Consider the following 13,680-nt stretch of genomic DNA (forward strand, 5'->3'; position numbering starts at 1 on the left):
GAAAGCACTGAGTTCGGCTGAAACACCTGTATTTTAAACAGGCTCGCCCCACCACCACAGAAAGCACTGAGTTCGGCTGAAACACCTGTATTTTAAACAGGCTCGCCCCACCACCACAGAAAGCACTGAGTTCGGCTGAAACACCTGTATTTTTGGAACTGCCTTCCTCAAGAAAACAAAAAAGAGACCAATGTTGTATGGGGTTTGATTTCCTCAATTATTATTTACATTTGTTTACATTGTAAATTTATGTGTGATATGTATTATTGCCAAAATAAGATGCAAAATAGCCCCCCCGGCCCCCTTCCTTTTGTTGCTAGAAATGTCAGGTTCAAGGGTCACCACTGACCTCGTCAGTCTATGTCATGGAAAGAGCAGGTGTTCTTAATGTTTTGTAGACTCACTGTGTACTGTCATATCATAGCACATTGTAGCGACATATTGTTTTAATGCCATACGTGTCCAGATTTCTCTACTGAGGCTTAAATCAAATGTAAGTAAGTGATTTGCTTATTTAAAAAAAAACATTTTATGAAAGTACAGACTCTGGCGGTTTTACATCATAAAATGGAGATGGAGGAAACATGTTTTAGTTTTGAAATTAGATAGCCTTGTTATCCCACTTCAGAGACAAGTAGGAGAAAAATGCCCTTTGAAAGATTTTGATGAGATTTTCACACTTCCTTAGACAGCTCTTCTTTGTTTACGCCCATTCAGCATCGTTCACGTCCTCTTAAGCATTAACCCCCATCCCAGCCACACATTTAAATATATATACAACTTCCGATTAGTGAACAGCTAATTAAATAAATAAAACTTTAAAAACAAGATGTACATTTGTTGTTTTAAACTTCCTAAAGTTCATTTAAATGACATTAAAACCAGTAGGCAATGCTAAATGTTACGTGAGCCGTCTGCTGCTAAAGGTCTGGCGGAAAGTAACCAGATGGAGACTCGCTTCATCATCAGTCTCCATGACAACCTGAGAAGCTGCTCATAGAACATTGAAATCAAATAAACATCAATGTGAACAGTCTCCATGACAACCTGAGAAGCTGCTCATAGAACATCTAAATCAAATAAACAGGAAGGTGAACAGTCTCCATGACAACCTGGAGAAGCTGCTCATAGAACATTGAAATCAAATAAACATCAATGTGAACAGTCTCCATGACAACCTGGAGAAGTCTGCTCATAGAACATCCCTGAAAATCAAATAAACAGGTATGGGTGAACAGTCTCCATGACAAGGTATGGGTCAGAACAGCTGCTCATAGAACAGTCTATGGGTCAAATGAACAGTCAGGTATGGGTCATTCCCTGAACAGTGAGGTATGACTTCCCTGAACAGTGAGGTATGGGCTCCTAGAACATCTAAATTCCCAAAGTGAATATGGGTCATTCCCTGAACAGTGAGGTATGGGTCCTTCCCTGAACAGTGAGGTATGGGTCCTTATTCCCTGAACAGTGAGGTATGGGTCATTCCCTGAACAGTGAGGTATGGGTCATTCCCTGAACAGTGAGGTATGGGTCCTTCCCTGAACAGTGAGGTATGGGTCATTCCCTGAACAGTGAGGTATGGGTCCTTCCCTGAACAGTGAGGTATGGGTCATTCCCTGAACAGTGAGGTATGGGTCCTTCCCTGAACAGTGAGGTATGGGTCCTTCCCTGAACAGTGAGGTATGGGTCATTCCCTGAAACAGTGAGGTATGGGTCATTCCCTGAACAGTGAGGTATGGGTCATTCATTCTGAACAGTGAGGTATGGGTCATTCCCTGAACAGTGAGGTAATGGTCCTTACCTGAACAGTGAGGGGTCATTCCCTGAACAGTGAGGTATGGGTCCTTCCCTGAACAGTGAGGTATGGGTCATTCCCTGAACAGTGAGGTATGGGTCATTCCCTGAACAGCGAGGTATGGATCCTTCCCTGAGCAGTGAGGTATGGATCCTTACCTGAACAGTGAGGTATGGGTCATTCCCTGAACAGTGAGGTATGGGTCATTACCTGAACAGTGAGGTATGGGTCCTTCCCTGAACAGTGAGGTATGGGTCATTCCCTGAACAGTGAGGTCATTACCTATGGGTCCTTCCCTGAACAGTGAGGTATGGGTGAACATTCCCCTGAACAGTGAGGTAATGGTCCTTACCTGAACAGTGAGGTATGGGTCATTCCCTGAACAGTGAGGTATGGGTCATTCCCTGAACAGTGAGGTATGGGTCATTCCCTGAACAGTGAGGTATGGGTCATTCCCTGAACAGTGAGGTATGGGTCATTCCCTGAACAGTGAGGTATGGGTCAGTGAGGTATTCCCTGAACAGTGAGGTATGGGTCCTTCCATTCCTGAACAGTGAGGTATGGGTCCTTCCCTGAACAGTGAGGTATGGGTCATTCCCTGAACAGTGAGGTATGGTCCTTACCTGAACAGTGAGGTATGGGTCATTCCCTGAACAGTGAGGTATGGGTCCAGTTACCTGAACAGTGAGGTATGGGTGAACAGTGAGGTATGGGTCATTCCCTGAACAGTGAGGTATGGGTCCTTCACCTGAACAGTGAGGTATGGGTCCTTACCTGAACAGTGAGGTATGGGTCCTTCCCTGAACAGTGAGGTATGGGTCATTCCCTGAACAGTGAGGTATGGGTCCTTCCCTGAACAGTGAGGTATGGGTCATTCCCTGAACAGTGAGGTATGGGTCAGTTTGGGTCATTCCCTGAACAGTGAGGTATGGGTCCTTACCTGAACAGTGAGGTATGGGTCCTTACCTTACCTGAACAGTGAGGTATGGGTCCTTACCTGAACAGTGAGGTATGGGTCATTACCTTCCCTGAACAGTGAGGTATGGGTCCTTCCCTGAACAGTGAGGTATGGGTCATTCCCTGAACAGTGAGGTAATGGTCTTACCTGAACAGTGAGGTATGGGTCCTTACCTGAACAGTGAGGTATGGGTCATTCCCTGAACAGTGAGGTATGGGTCATTCCCTGAACAGTGAGGTATGGGTCATTCCCTGAGGTATGGGTCCTTCCCTGAACAGTGAGGTATGGGTCATTCCCTGAACAGTGAGGTAGTGTATGGGTCATTCCCCTGAACAGTGAGGTATGGGTCCTTCCCTGAACAGTGAGGTATGGGTCATTCCCTGAACAGTGAGGTATGGGTCATTTTACCTGAACAGTGAGGTATGGGTCCTTACCTGAACAGTGAGGTATGGGTCCTTCCCTGAACAGTGAGGTATGGGTCATTCCCTGAACAGTGAGGTATGGGTCATTCCCTGAACAGTGAGGTATGGGTCATTCCCTGAAGAGTGAGGTATGGGTCATTACCTGAACAGTGAGGTATGGGTCCTTCCCTGAACAGTGAGGTATGGGTCTTTACCTGAACAGTGAGGTATGGGTCCTTACCTGAACAGTGAGGTATGGGTCCACTCCAGTGTCCATTGATTTGACAGGTGAGTGATACCTCTCCAATCAGCTCTCTGTCCCCTGAACAGTGAGGTATGGGTCTTTACCTGAACAGTGAGGTATGGGTCCTTACCTGAACAGTGAGGTATGGGTCCACTCCAGTGTCCATTGATTTGACAGGTGAGTGATACCTCTTCAATCAGCTCTCTGTCCCCTGAACAGTGAGGTATGGGTCCTTACCTGAACAGTGAGGTATGGGTCCACTCCAGTGTCCATTGATTTGACAGGTGAGTGATACCTCTCCAATCAGCTCTCTGTCCCCTGAACAGTGAGGTATGGGTCCTTACCTGAACAGTGAGGTATGGGTCCACTCCAGTGTCCATTGATTTGACAGGTGAGTGATACTGAACTCCACTCTAATCAGCTCTCTGTCCCCTGAACAGTGAGGTATGGGTCTTTACCTGAACAGTGAGGTATGGGTCCACTCCAGTGTCCATTGATTTGACAGGTGAGTGATACCTCTCCAATCAGCTCTCTGTCCCCTGAACAGTGAGGTATGGGTCCTTACCTGAACAGTGAGGTATGGGTCTTTACCTGAACAGTGAGGTATGGGTCCTTACCTGAACAGTGAGGTATGGGTCCTTACCTGAACAGTGAGGTATGGGTACCCTTACCTGAACAGTGAGGTATGGGTCCTTACCTGAACAGTGAGGTATGGGTCCTTACCTGAACAGTGAGGTATGGGTCATTACCTGAACAGTGAGGTATGGGTCCACTCCAGTGTCCATTGATTTGACAGGTGAGTGATACCTCTCCAATCAGCTCTCTGTCCCCTGAACAGGAGTACTGAACCGTGGAGCCAAACGAGAACTTGTCCCCAACCATGGTACCGTAGGGAGGAGAGCCAGGGTTCCCACAGTCCTCCTCTATAACACACAATAACGTTCCCCATAGCCAACAGTCAGATTGTTATGGCTCATTAACACTGTGTGTGTCCCAAATGGCACCCTATTCTTTATGTAGTGCACTACTTTTATCCACAGCCCTATTGCCCCTGTATAGGGAATGGGGTGCCATTTGGGATGTAGTCATCATTAACACAACACTCTTAGAAAAAATGATTCCAAAACGGTTTCTTTGGCTGTCATCATAGGAGAACCCTTTTTGGTTTCAGGTAGAACTCTTTTGGGTTCCATGTAGAACTCTCTATCGGAAAGGGTTCTAAAATGGAACTCAATAGGGTTCTACCTTTTTTTTAAAGAGTGTATACTGTCGGTCAGTATAGCCATTCCAGTCAGCCTTTATTAGGTGATTAGCATTTAGACAGACGTTGGTTAAACACATTTGTAACCTATACAAATCAAGTCCATGAAGGATCCAACACTTGGCTAGAACAACAGGGAGATCGTGGAGAAATGCCACGATGAAGGTCACTCACAGCAAACGATAAGTACTATTGCGCGATACATGTGAACTGTGCATCAACCTTTGGTGTGTCTAGGCTTCCTTTTTTAAAATCTCTAGTCTCCTCCTCCTGCACCTCAGTAGTTGTGGGTGTGTGGTACAGGTGTAGGATCTTAATTTGACCTGTATTGTGGTAGCAAAATAATCCTGCAGCAACAGGATTTGAATGTTTAGTCCATCATGTGGATTGATCGGGGGGGAGGGGGGTTAAAACGAGGCCACATGTTAAAGTGGAATACTGTTAATACAACCGTGTGACAGAGCAGGTTTTCAGTGAATTTGTGTGAAGAAAAAAAAAAATCACGAAGCTCATCTGCATTTCCTCAGCAACAAAACAGTGATCAAATAAAGATCCTACATCTGTAGTTTCAACAAGTTGCGAAGAGAAAACAGACAACGTACCAAGACATTCAGGTAGAGGTTTGTCCCAGTGGCCAATAGGTTGACAGGTCAGTGCGGAGGAACCGAACAGGTAGTATCCAGGGTTACAGGTGTAGAACACCACACTGCCCAGGGTGAAGTTACCGTGCTCTATCTTACTCTCCCTGATGGAGTTAGCCGGGATGCCAGGGTCTGTGCAGTTCACCACTGCATGGGAATAAAACACATAGAATTAATTACATTATATCATTGTTAATACAAATATATAAATAACAGTTATTTGTCAAAACTATTGTATCATTAACAACTATTCTATCAATAACAAAGATTGTCAAAACTATGTCAATATTTCCCCCCAAGCCTGGTCTCAGATCTGCTCGTACCGTCTTGACAACTCCTAGGAAGTCATACCATAGATCTAACTGTCGTCCCCCTGTGAATCTCAAACAGTACAACATATTCCATCTGGCTGAACTACTCATTACAAAGTGCTTTATGTGGTATCTGTCAAGTGTCGTCTGTGTTCAATTGCCAGTTAATAACGTAGAATGTATGCACACATGACTGTAAGTCGCTTTGGATAAAAGCGTCTGCTAAATGGCATATATTATTATTATTATTATAATAATAGAATGGCTGAAATGACACAAATCACAGCCTGCTCCTGTTTCTACGACGATGAATCACTGAAATGACACAAATCACAGCCTGCTCCTGTTTCTACGACGATGAATCACTGAAATGACACAAATCACAGTCTGCTCCTGTTTCTACGACGATGAATCACTGAAATGACACAAATCACAGCCTGCTCCTGTTTCTACGACGATGAATCACTGAAATGACACAAATCACAGCCTGCTCCTGTTTCTACGACGATGAATCACTGAAATGACACAAATCACAGCCTGCTCCTGTTTCTACGACGATGAATCACTGAAATGACACAAATCACAGCCTGCTCCTGTTTCTACGATGAGGAATGGCTGAAATGGCACAAATCACAGCCTGCTCCTGTTTCTACGACGATGAATCACTGAAATGACACAAATCACAGCCTGCTCCTGTTTCTACGACGATGAATCACTGAAATGACACAAATCACAGCCTGCTCCTGTTTCTACGATGATGAATGGCTGAAATGACACAAATCACAGCCTGCTCCTGTTTCTACGACGATGAATCACTGAAATGACACAAATCACAGCCTGCTCCTGTTTCTACGACGATGAATCACTGAAATGACACAAATCACAGCCTGCTCCTGTTTCTACGATGATGAATGGCTGAAATGACACAAATCACAGCCTGCTCCTGTTTCTACGACGATGAATCACTGAAATGACACAAATCACAGCCTGCTCCTGTTTCTACGATGAGGAATGGCTGAAATGGCACAAATCACAGCCTGCTCCTGTTTCTACGACGATGAATCACTGAAATGACACAAATCACAGCCTGCTCCTGTTTCTACGACGATGAATCACTGAAATGACACAAATCACAGCCTGCTCCTGTTTCTACGATGATGAATCACTGAAATGACACAAATCACAGCCTGCTCCTGTTTCTACGATGAGGAATGGCTGAAATGGCACAAATCACAGCCTGCTCCTGTTTCTACGACGAATGGCTCATCTGCACTTGGATGTACCCGTGCTATATTATGAAGTATTTTAAATACTAATGAGGCTTAAAATGACTTGTTTATTTTCCAGAGATGTACTGTAGGCTGTAGGTGTCAGGTGTCTGTGCTCTGCCTTGACTCCACTGCCTGCTACCCACCTCTACATGAAGGTGGCTGTTGACTCCACCGCCTGCTACCCACCTCTACATGTAGGTGGCTGTTGACTCCACCGCCTGCTACCCACCTCTACATGAAGGTGGCTGTTGACTCCACCGCCTGCTACCCACCTCTACATGAAGGTGGCTGTTGACTCCACTGCCTGCTACCCACCTCTACATGTAGGTGGCTGTTGACTCCACTGCCTGCTACCCACCTCTACATGAAGGTGGCTGTTGACTCCACTGCCTGCTACCCACCTCTACATGTAGGTGGCTGTTGACTCCACTGCCTGCTACCCACCTCTACATGAAGGTGGCTGTTGACTCCACCGCCTGCTACCCACCTCTACATGAAGGTGGCTGTTGACTCCACCGCCTGCTACCCACCTCTACATGAAGGTGGCTGTTGACTCCACCGCCTGGCACCCACCTCTACATACGTAACCTTGGTTACAGGCTGCTGACCACATCGTTGTAGTTGAACCCACCCCTGTAGTTCTCCCATAGGTGGACTGCCTGGATGGCCACATGTGATTGCTGCACACATAAAAAAAATACAATTACGGGAAAGAAATATATATAAACAACGGGGCCATTTTGAGTATCCCCATCATGAAGGTGGTGTTCTAGTGACATTGTCTTGGTCTAATCTGGACCTCCAAGCCAGTTTCACTGGTTTGTTTTATTACAGAAAACCCCTCTATTAGAGGACTGCTTTAGATCTGGGACACCAGGTTGGGTTTGCCAATTCATTTTCAGTTCGAACAGAAAAAAAAAACAATTACGGGAAAGACCTATATAAACAACGGGGCCATTTTGAATATCCCCTGGTTCTAGTGACATTGTCTTGGTCTAATCTGGACCTCCAAGCCAGTTTCACTGGTTTGTTCTATTTCAAACCCCCCTATTAGCAGCACTGTAAATCTGGGACACCAGGTTGGTTCACCCATTTAGTCATTCTATTTCTATGCCTAGCAGCACAAAAAAACAGAATTACTCCAGACCATTCGTAGGGTAACAATTGAATATCCCCTGGTTCAAAAAAATGCCTGCAGCACAGTAAAGGTGGGGGGTTCACCCATTCTAGTCATTCTATTTCTATGCCTGCAGCACAGTAAAGGGGGGGGTTCACCCATTCTAGTCATTCTATTTCTATGCCTGCAGCACAGTAAAGGGGGGGAGGGGTTCACCCATTCTATTCCTATGCCTGCAGCACAGTAAAGGGGGGGGTTCACCCATTCTAGTCATTCTATTTCTATGCCTGCAGCACAGTAAGGGGGGGGGGGGTTCACCCATTCTAGTCATTCTATTTCTATGCCTTCAGCACAGTAAGGGGGGGGGGGGTTCACCCATTCTAGTCATTCTATTTCTATGCCTGCAGCACAGTAAAGGGGGGACAGGAGTTCAATACAGCTGATGAATATTCAACACATCATCAACACCATTACCATTCTATTAACCTTGGAACACCCAGAGAGATCAAGTTCTATATTTTGATGAAGAGGAAAATGATATAGAAAATGGACTAGAATAATGTTCGTAGTGAAGAGGAAACCTCATTAAGTCAACTAGAGAGATTTGTTGACACAGCAGCAGTAAGCTCACTGTACACTCCAATTCAACTGTAAACAAACCTTCACATCAATATCAGTAGATTCAGGATGTCCCTTGTGGGCATCCGTATTTTATACAAAGCATTAAGTTAAGTAAACAAGTCTACTTGTGTTTTTTGGCACTGTTGCTGTGCCTATTCATTAGAGGCACGTTGGCTGGGCGGGGTTGGGGGTGGAGCCATGTTGGCTGGGCGGGGTTGGGGGACTATAATGGGAGGTTGGGGGTGGAGTCATGTAGGCTGGGTGGGGTTGGGGGTGGAGTCATGTTGGGTGGGTGGGGTTGGGGGTGAAGTCATATTGGCGGGGTGGGGTTGGGGGTGGAGTCATATTGGCTGGGTGGGGTTGGGGGTGGAGTCATATTGGCTGGGTGGGGTTGGGGGTGGAGTCATATTGGCTGGGTGGGGTTGGGGTAGAGTCATGTTGGCTGGGTGGGGTTGGGGGTAGAGTCATGTTGGCTGGGCGGGGGGTTGTTGGGGTGGAGTCATATTGGCTGGGTGGGGTTGGGGTGGAGTCATATTGGCTGGGTGGGGTTGGGGGTAGAGTCATATTGGCTGGGTGGGGTTGGGGGTAGAGTCAGTTGTAGGTTGGCTGGGTGGGACTATAATGTTGGTTGGGTGGTCATGTTGGCTGGTTGGGGCTGGGGGACTATAAAGGGAGGTTGGGGTGGAGTCATGTTGGCTGGGTGGGGTTGGGGGTGGAGTCATGTTGGCTGGCGGGATTGGGGGACTATAATGTGAGGTTGGGGTGGAGTCATGTTGGCTGGGTGGAGTTGGGTGTAGAGTCATGTTGGCTGGGTGGGGTTGGGGGTGGAGTCATGTTTATATAACAACATGTCCAGACCAGTAGGGTAGATATAACAACATGTACAGACCAGTAGGGTTTATATAACAACATGTCCAGACCAGTAGGGTAGATATAACAACCAGTAGGGTAGACATAACAACCAGTAGGGTAGATATAACAACATGTACAGACCAGTAGGATAGATATAACAACATGTACAGACCAGTAGGGTTTATATAACAACATGTACAGACCAGTAGGGTTTATATAACAACATGTACAGACCTGTAGGGTAGATATAACAACATGTACAGACCAGTAGGGTAGATATAACAACCAGTAGGGTAGACATAACAACCAGTAGGGTAGATATAACAACATGTACAGTAGTAACAACACGAACAGACCAGTAGGTAGATATAACAACATGTACAGACCAGTAGGATAGATATAACAACATGTACAGACCAGTAGGGTAGATATAACAACATGTACAGACCTGTAGGGTAGATATAACAACATGTACAGACCAGTAGGGTAGAGGGTGAATACGTACAGACCAGTAGGATAGACATAACAACATGTACAGACCAGTAGGATAGACATAACAACCAGTAGGGTAGATATAACAACATGTACAGACCAGTAGGGTTTATATAACAACATGTACAGACCAGTATGGTTTATATAACAACATGTACAGACCAGTAGGGTAGATATAACAACATGTCCAGACCAGTAGGATAGATATAACAACATGTACAGACCAGTAGGGTAGATATAACAACATGTACAGACCAGTAGGGTTTATATAACAACATGTCCAGACCAGTAGGGTAGAGGGTGAATACATACAGACACACAGCGGCAGCTGTCCAGACCAGAGGTGATCCTGCTGGCAGATGCGGACCGAGGATCCTATGAGTCTGAAACCAGGGTTACACTGGTAGACCACGGTGTCTCTGTATCCGAAGTTCTCCCCTATCGCCTGACCGTTCACAATCTGCTCCGGGATACCGCAGTGACCAGCTGGAGAGGGTGGGGGGGGGGGCAATCAATCAATCAATCAATCAATCGAATGTATTTTTTTTTTACAACAATATTTACTACGACGTGCAAAGTTAAACTCATGGGGCAAGTCTGAAATGTCCTGTTTCTTACGCATTCCACTACTCTAGTGAAACGTAGTGCTTTGTATAGGGAATATGGAGTCCACTACTCTAGTGAAACGTAGTGCTTTGTATAGGGAATATGGAGTCCACTACTCTAGTGAAACTTGGTGCTTTGTGTAGGGAATATGGAGTCCACTACTCTAGTGAAACATAGTGCTTTGTAGGGAATATGGAGTCCACTACTCTAGTGAAACGTAGTGCTTTGTATAGGGAATATGGAGTCCACTACTCTAGTGAAATCTATATGTCCTCTATGTGTCCTCTATATGTCCTCTATGTATCCTCTTATATCCTCTATATGTCCTCTATATGTCATCTATTTAGCCTCTATGTATCCTCTATGTATCCTCTATATATCCTCTATGTCTCCTCTATGTGTCCTCTATGTATCCTCTATGTATCCTCTTATATATCCTCTATATATCTTCTATGTCTCCTCTATGTATCCTCTATGTATCCTCCATATGTCCTCTATATATCTTCTATGTCTCCTCTATGTATCCTCCATATGTCCTCTATATCCTCTATATATCCTCTATATGTCCTCTATGTATCCTCTCTATATGTATCCTCTATGCTATAGCCTCTATGTCTCCTCTATATTCTCCTCTATGTGTCCTCTATGTATCCTCTATGTATCCTCTTATATATCCTCTATATATCCTCTATATGTATCCTCTATATGTCCTCTATATCCTCTATGTATCCTCTATGTCACCTCTATGTATCCTCTATATATCCTCTATATGTCCTCTATGTATCCTCTATATCCTCTATATCCTCTATGTATCCTCTATGTATCCTCTATATATCCTCTATGTATCCTCTATCCTCTATGTATCCTCTATGTATCCTCTATATGTCCTCTATGTCTCCTCTATATATCCTCTATGTATCCTCTATCCTCTATGTATCCTCTATATATCTTTTACATACACTTTAGTCCCTCAATGTACATTTAAACTCATATATCTTTTCACACTTTAGCCAAATAAAATTCCTGACATTTAATCCAAGTAAAAATGATAGTTTTAGGTCAGTTAGGATCGCCACTTTAATTTTAAGAATGTGAAGCGTCAGAATTAATAGTAGGGAGAATGATTTATTTCAGCTTTGTATTTCTTTCATCACATTCCCAGTGGGTCAGAAGATGACATACACTCAATTAGTATTCGGTAGTATTGCCTTTAAATGGTTTAACGTTCAAACGATTTATTTCAGGGTTTCCTTCCACAAGCTTCCCACAATAAGTTGGGGGAATTTATGGCCCATTCCTCTGGACAGAGCTGATGTAATTAAGTCAGGTTTGTAGGCCTCCTTGCTAGCACATGCTTTTTTCAGTTCTGCTTACACATTTTCTACGGGATTGAGGTCAGGGCTTTGTGATGACCACTCCAATACCTTGACTTTGTTGTACTTAAGCCATTTTGCCACAACTTTGGAAGTATGCTTGGGGTCATTGTCCATCTGGAAGACCAATTTGCGACCAAGATTTAACTTCCTGACTGATGTCTTGAGATGTTGCTTAAATATATCCACGTAATTTTCCTCCCTCATGATGCCATCTATTTTTGTGAAGTGCACCAGTCCCTCCTGCAGCAAAGCACCCCCACAACATGATGCTGCCACCCCCGTGCTTCACGGTTGTGATGGTGTTCTTCGGTTTGCAAGCTTCCCTTTTTCCTCCAAACATAACGATGGTCATTATGGCCAAACAGCTCTATTTTTGTTTCATCAGACCATTCATCAGACATTTCTCCAAACATACGATCTTTGTCCCCATGTACAAGGTCCTTAGATGATGAACCAGATTGTGGAGGTCTACAATGTTGTTTCTGAAGTCTTTTTCTTAACAATTGATTTTTGATTTTCCCACGACGTCAAGCAAAGAGGCACTGAGTTTGAAGGTAGGCCCAGAAATCAGGGTCTGTAGTGATGCCTGAGAAGCACCACTGTGTTGCCGTGACCAGGGTCTGTAGTGATGCCTAAGAAGCAACACTGTGTTGCTGTGACCAGGGTCTGTAGTGATGCCTGAGAAGCAACACTGTGTTGCCGTGACCAGGGTCTGTAGTGATGCCTGAGAAGCAACACTGTGTTGCCGTGAGCAGGGTCTGTAGTGACGCCTGAGAAGCAACACTGCGCCACCCGGGAGCCCCATCGAACCCCATTGAATATATGAACTGTTGAGTTCATATACCACTTGTATTGGTGTGGGAACCAATCCCACTACCACTATGAATGTGTCCTATACTGTACATCTCTCTCTCTCTACCTATCTTCCAAGCCTGTCTCTCCCACTACCACTATGAATGTGTCCTATACTGTACATCTCTCTCTCTACCTATCTTCCAAGCCCGTCTCTCCCACTACCACTATGAATGTGTCCTATACTGTACATCTCTCTCTCTCTACCTATCTTCCAAGCCTGTCTCTCCCACTACCACTATGAATGTGTCCTATACTGTACATATCTCTCTCTCTACCTATCTTCCAAGCCCGTCTCTCCACTACCACTATGAATGTGTCCTATACTGTACATCTCTCTCTCTACCTATCTTCCAAGCCTGTCTCTCCCACTACCACTATGAATGTGTCCTTTACTGTAGGCTAGAGTGGGAGTCCCTACCCAGGCATTGAGTCTCTGTGCCGCTCCACAGTCCTGACAGCATGCACTCCCTCACGGTGGAGCCCACTGTATCCAGGGTTGCAGCTGAAGATGGCGGAGGCTCCAAAGGTCTCTCTCTGAGTTCTTTCTCCCATTAGGAGGAGTGGGTCTCTCCACAGGAAATGACTGTAGTAAGAAAGAGATAGACAGGTGAGACCAGAGACATCTCTCTCTCTCTAGAGAGAAAGAGCGAGAGGGGAGACCAGAGAGACCAGACAGGGAGACCAGAGAGAGACAGACGGTCTCTGCAGTGAGGAAGAGAGAGACAGACCCGAAATTAGAGAGAGAGAGAGTGTCCTAGAGAGACATCTCTCTCTCTAGAGATCTTCCAAGAGAGTCTCTCCCACTAGAGAGAGAGAGAAGAGAGAGAGAGAGGGGAAATCTCTCTCTCTCTACCTATCTTCCAAGCCTGAAATCAGAGA

The 13,680-nt window shown here is 45.2% G+C and overlaps 1 protein-coding gene across 1 annotated transcript; it reads right to left on the minus strand.

Annotated features, from left to right (window-relative positions):
- Positions 1–4,147: 4,147 nt before the first annotated feature.
- LOC124029183 (CUB and sushi domain-containing protein 3-like) lies at positions 4,148–7,495 on the minus strand (the record flags this gene model as incomplete). Its single annotated transcript, XM_046340987.1, has 3 exons — positions 7,471–7,495; positions 5,262–5,447; positions 4,148–4,321 (listed from the first exon to the last, which is right to left on the minus strand). Coding segments are annotated over exons 1-3 (385 nt in total), but the record flags the coding sequence as incomplete, so codon positions are not given.
- Positions 7,496–13,680: the final 6,185 nt, after the last annotated feature.

The sequence above is a fragment of the Oncorhynchus gorbuscha genome, unplaced genomic scaffold, assembly GCF_021184085.1.
Source record: "Oncorhynchus gorbuscha isolate QuinsamMale2020 ecotype Even-year unplaced genomic scaffold, OgorEven_v1.0 Un_scaffold_5752, whole genome shotgun sequence".
Taxonomy (NCBI): Eukaryota; Metazoa; Chordata; class Actinopteri; order Salmoniformes; family Salmonidae; genus Oncorhynchus; species Oncorhynchus gorbuscha.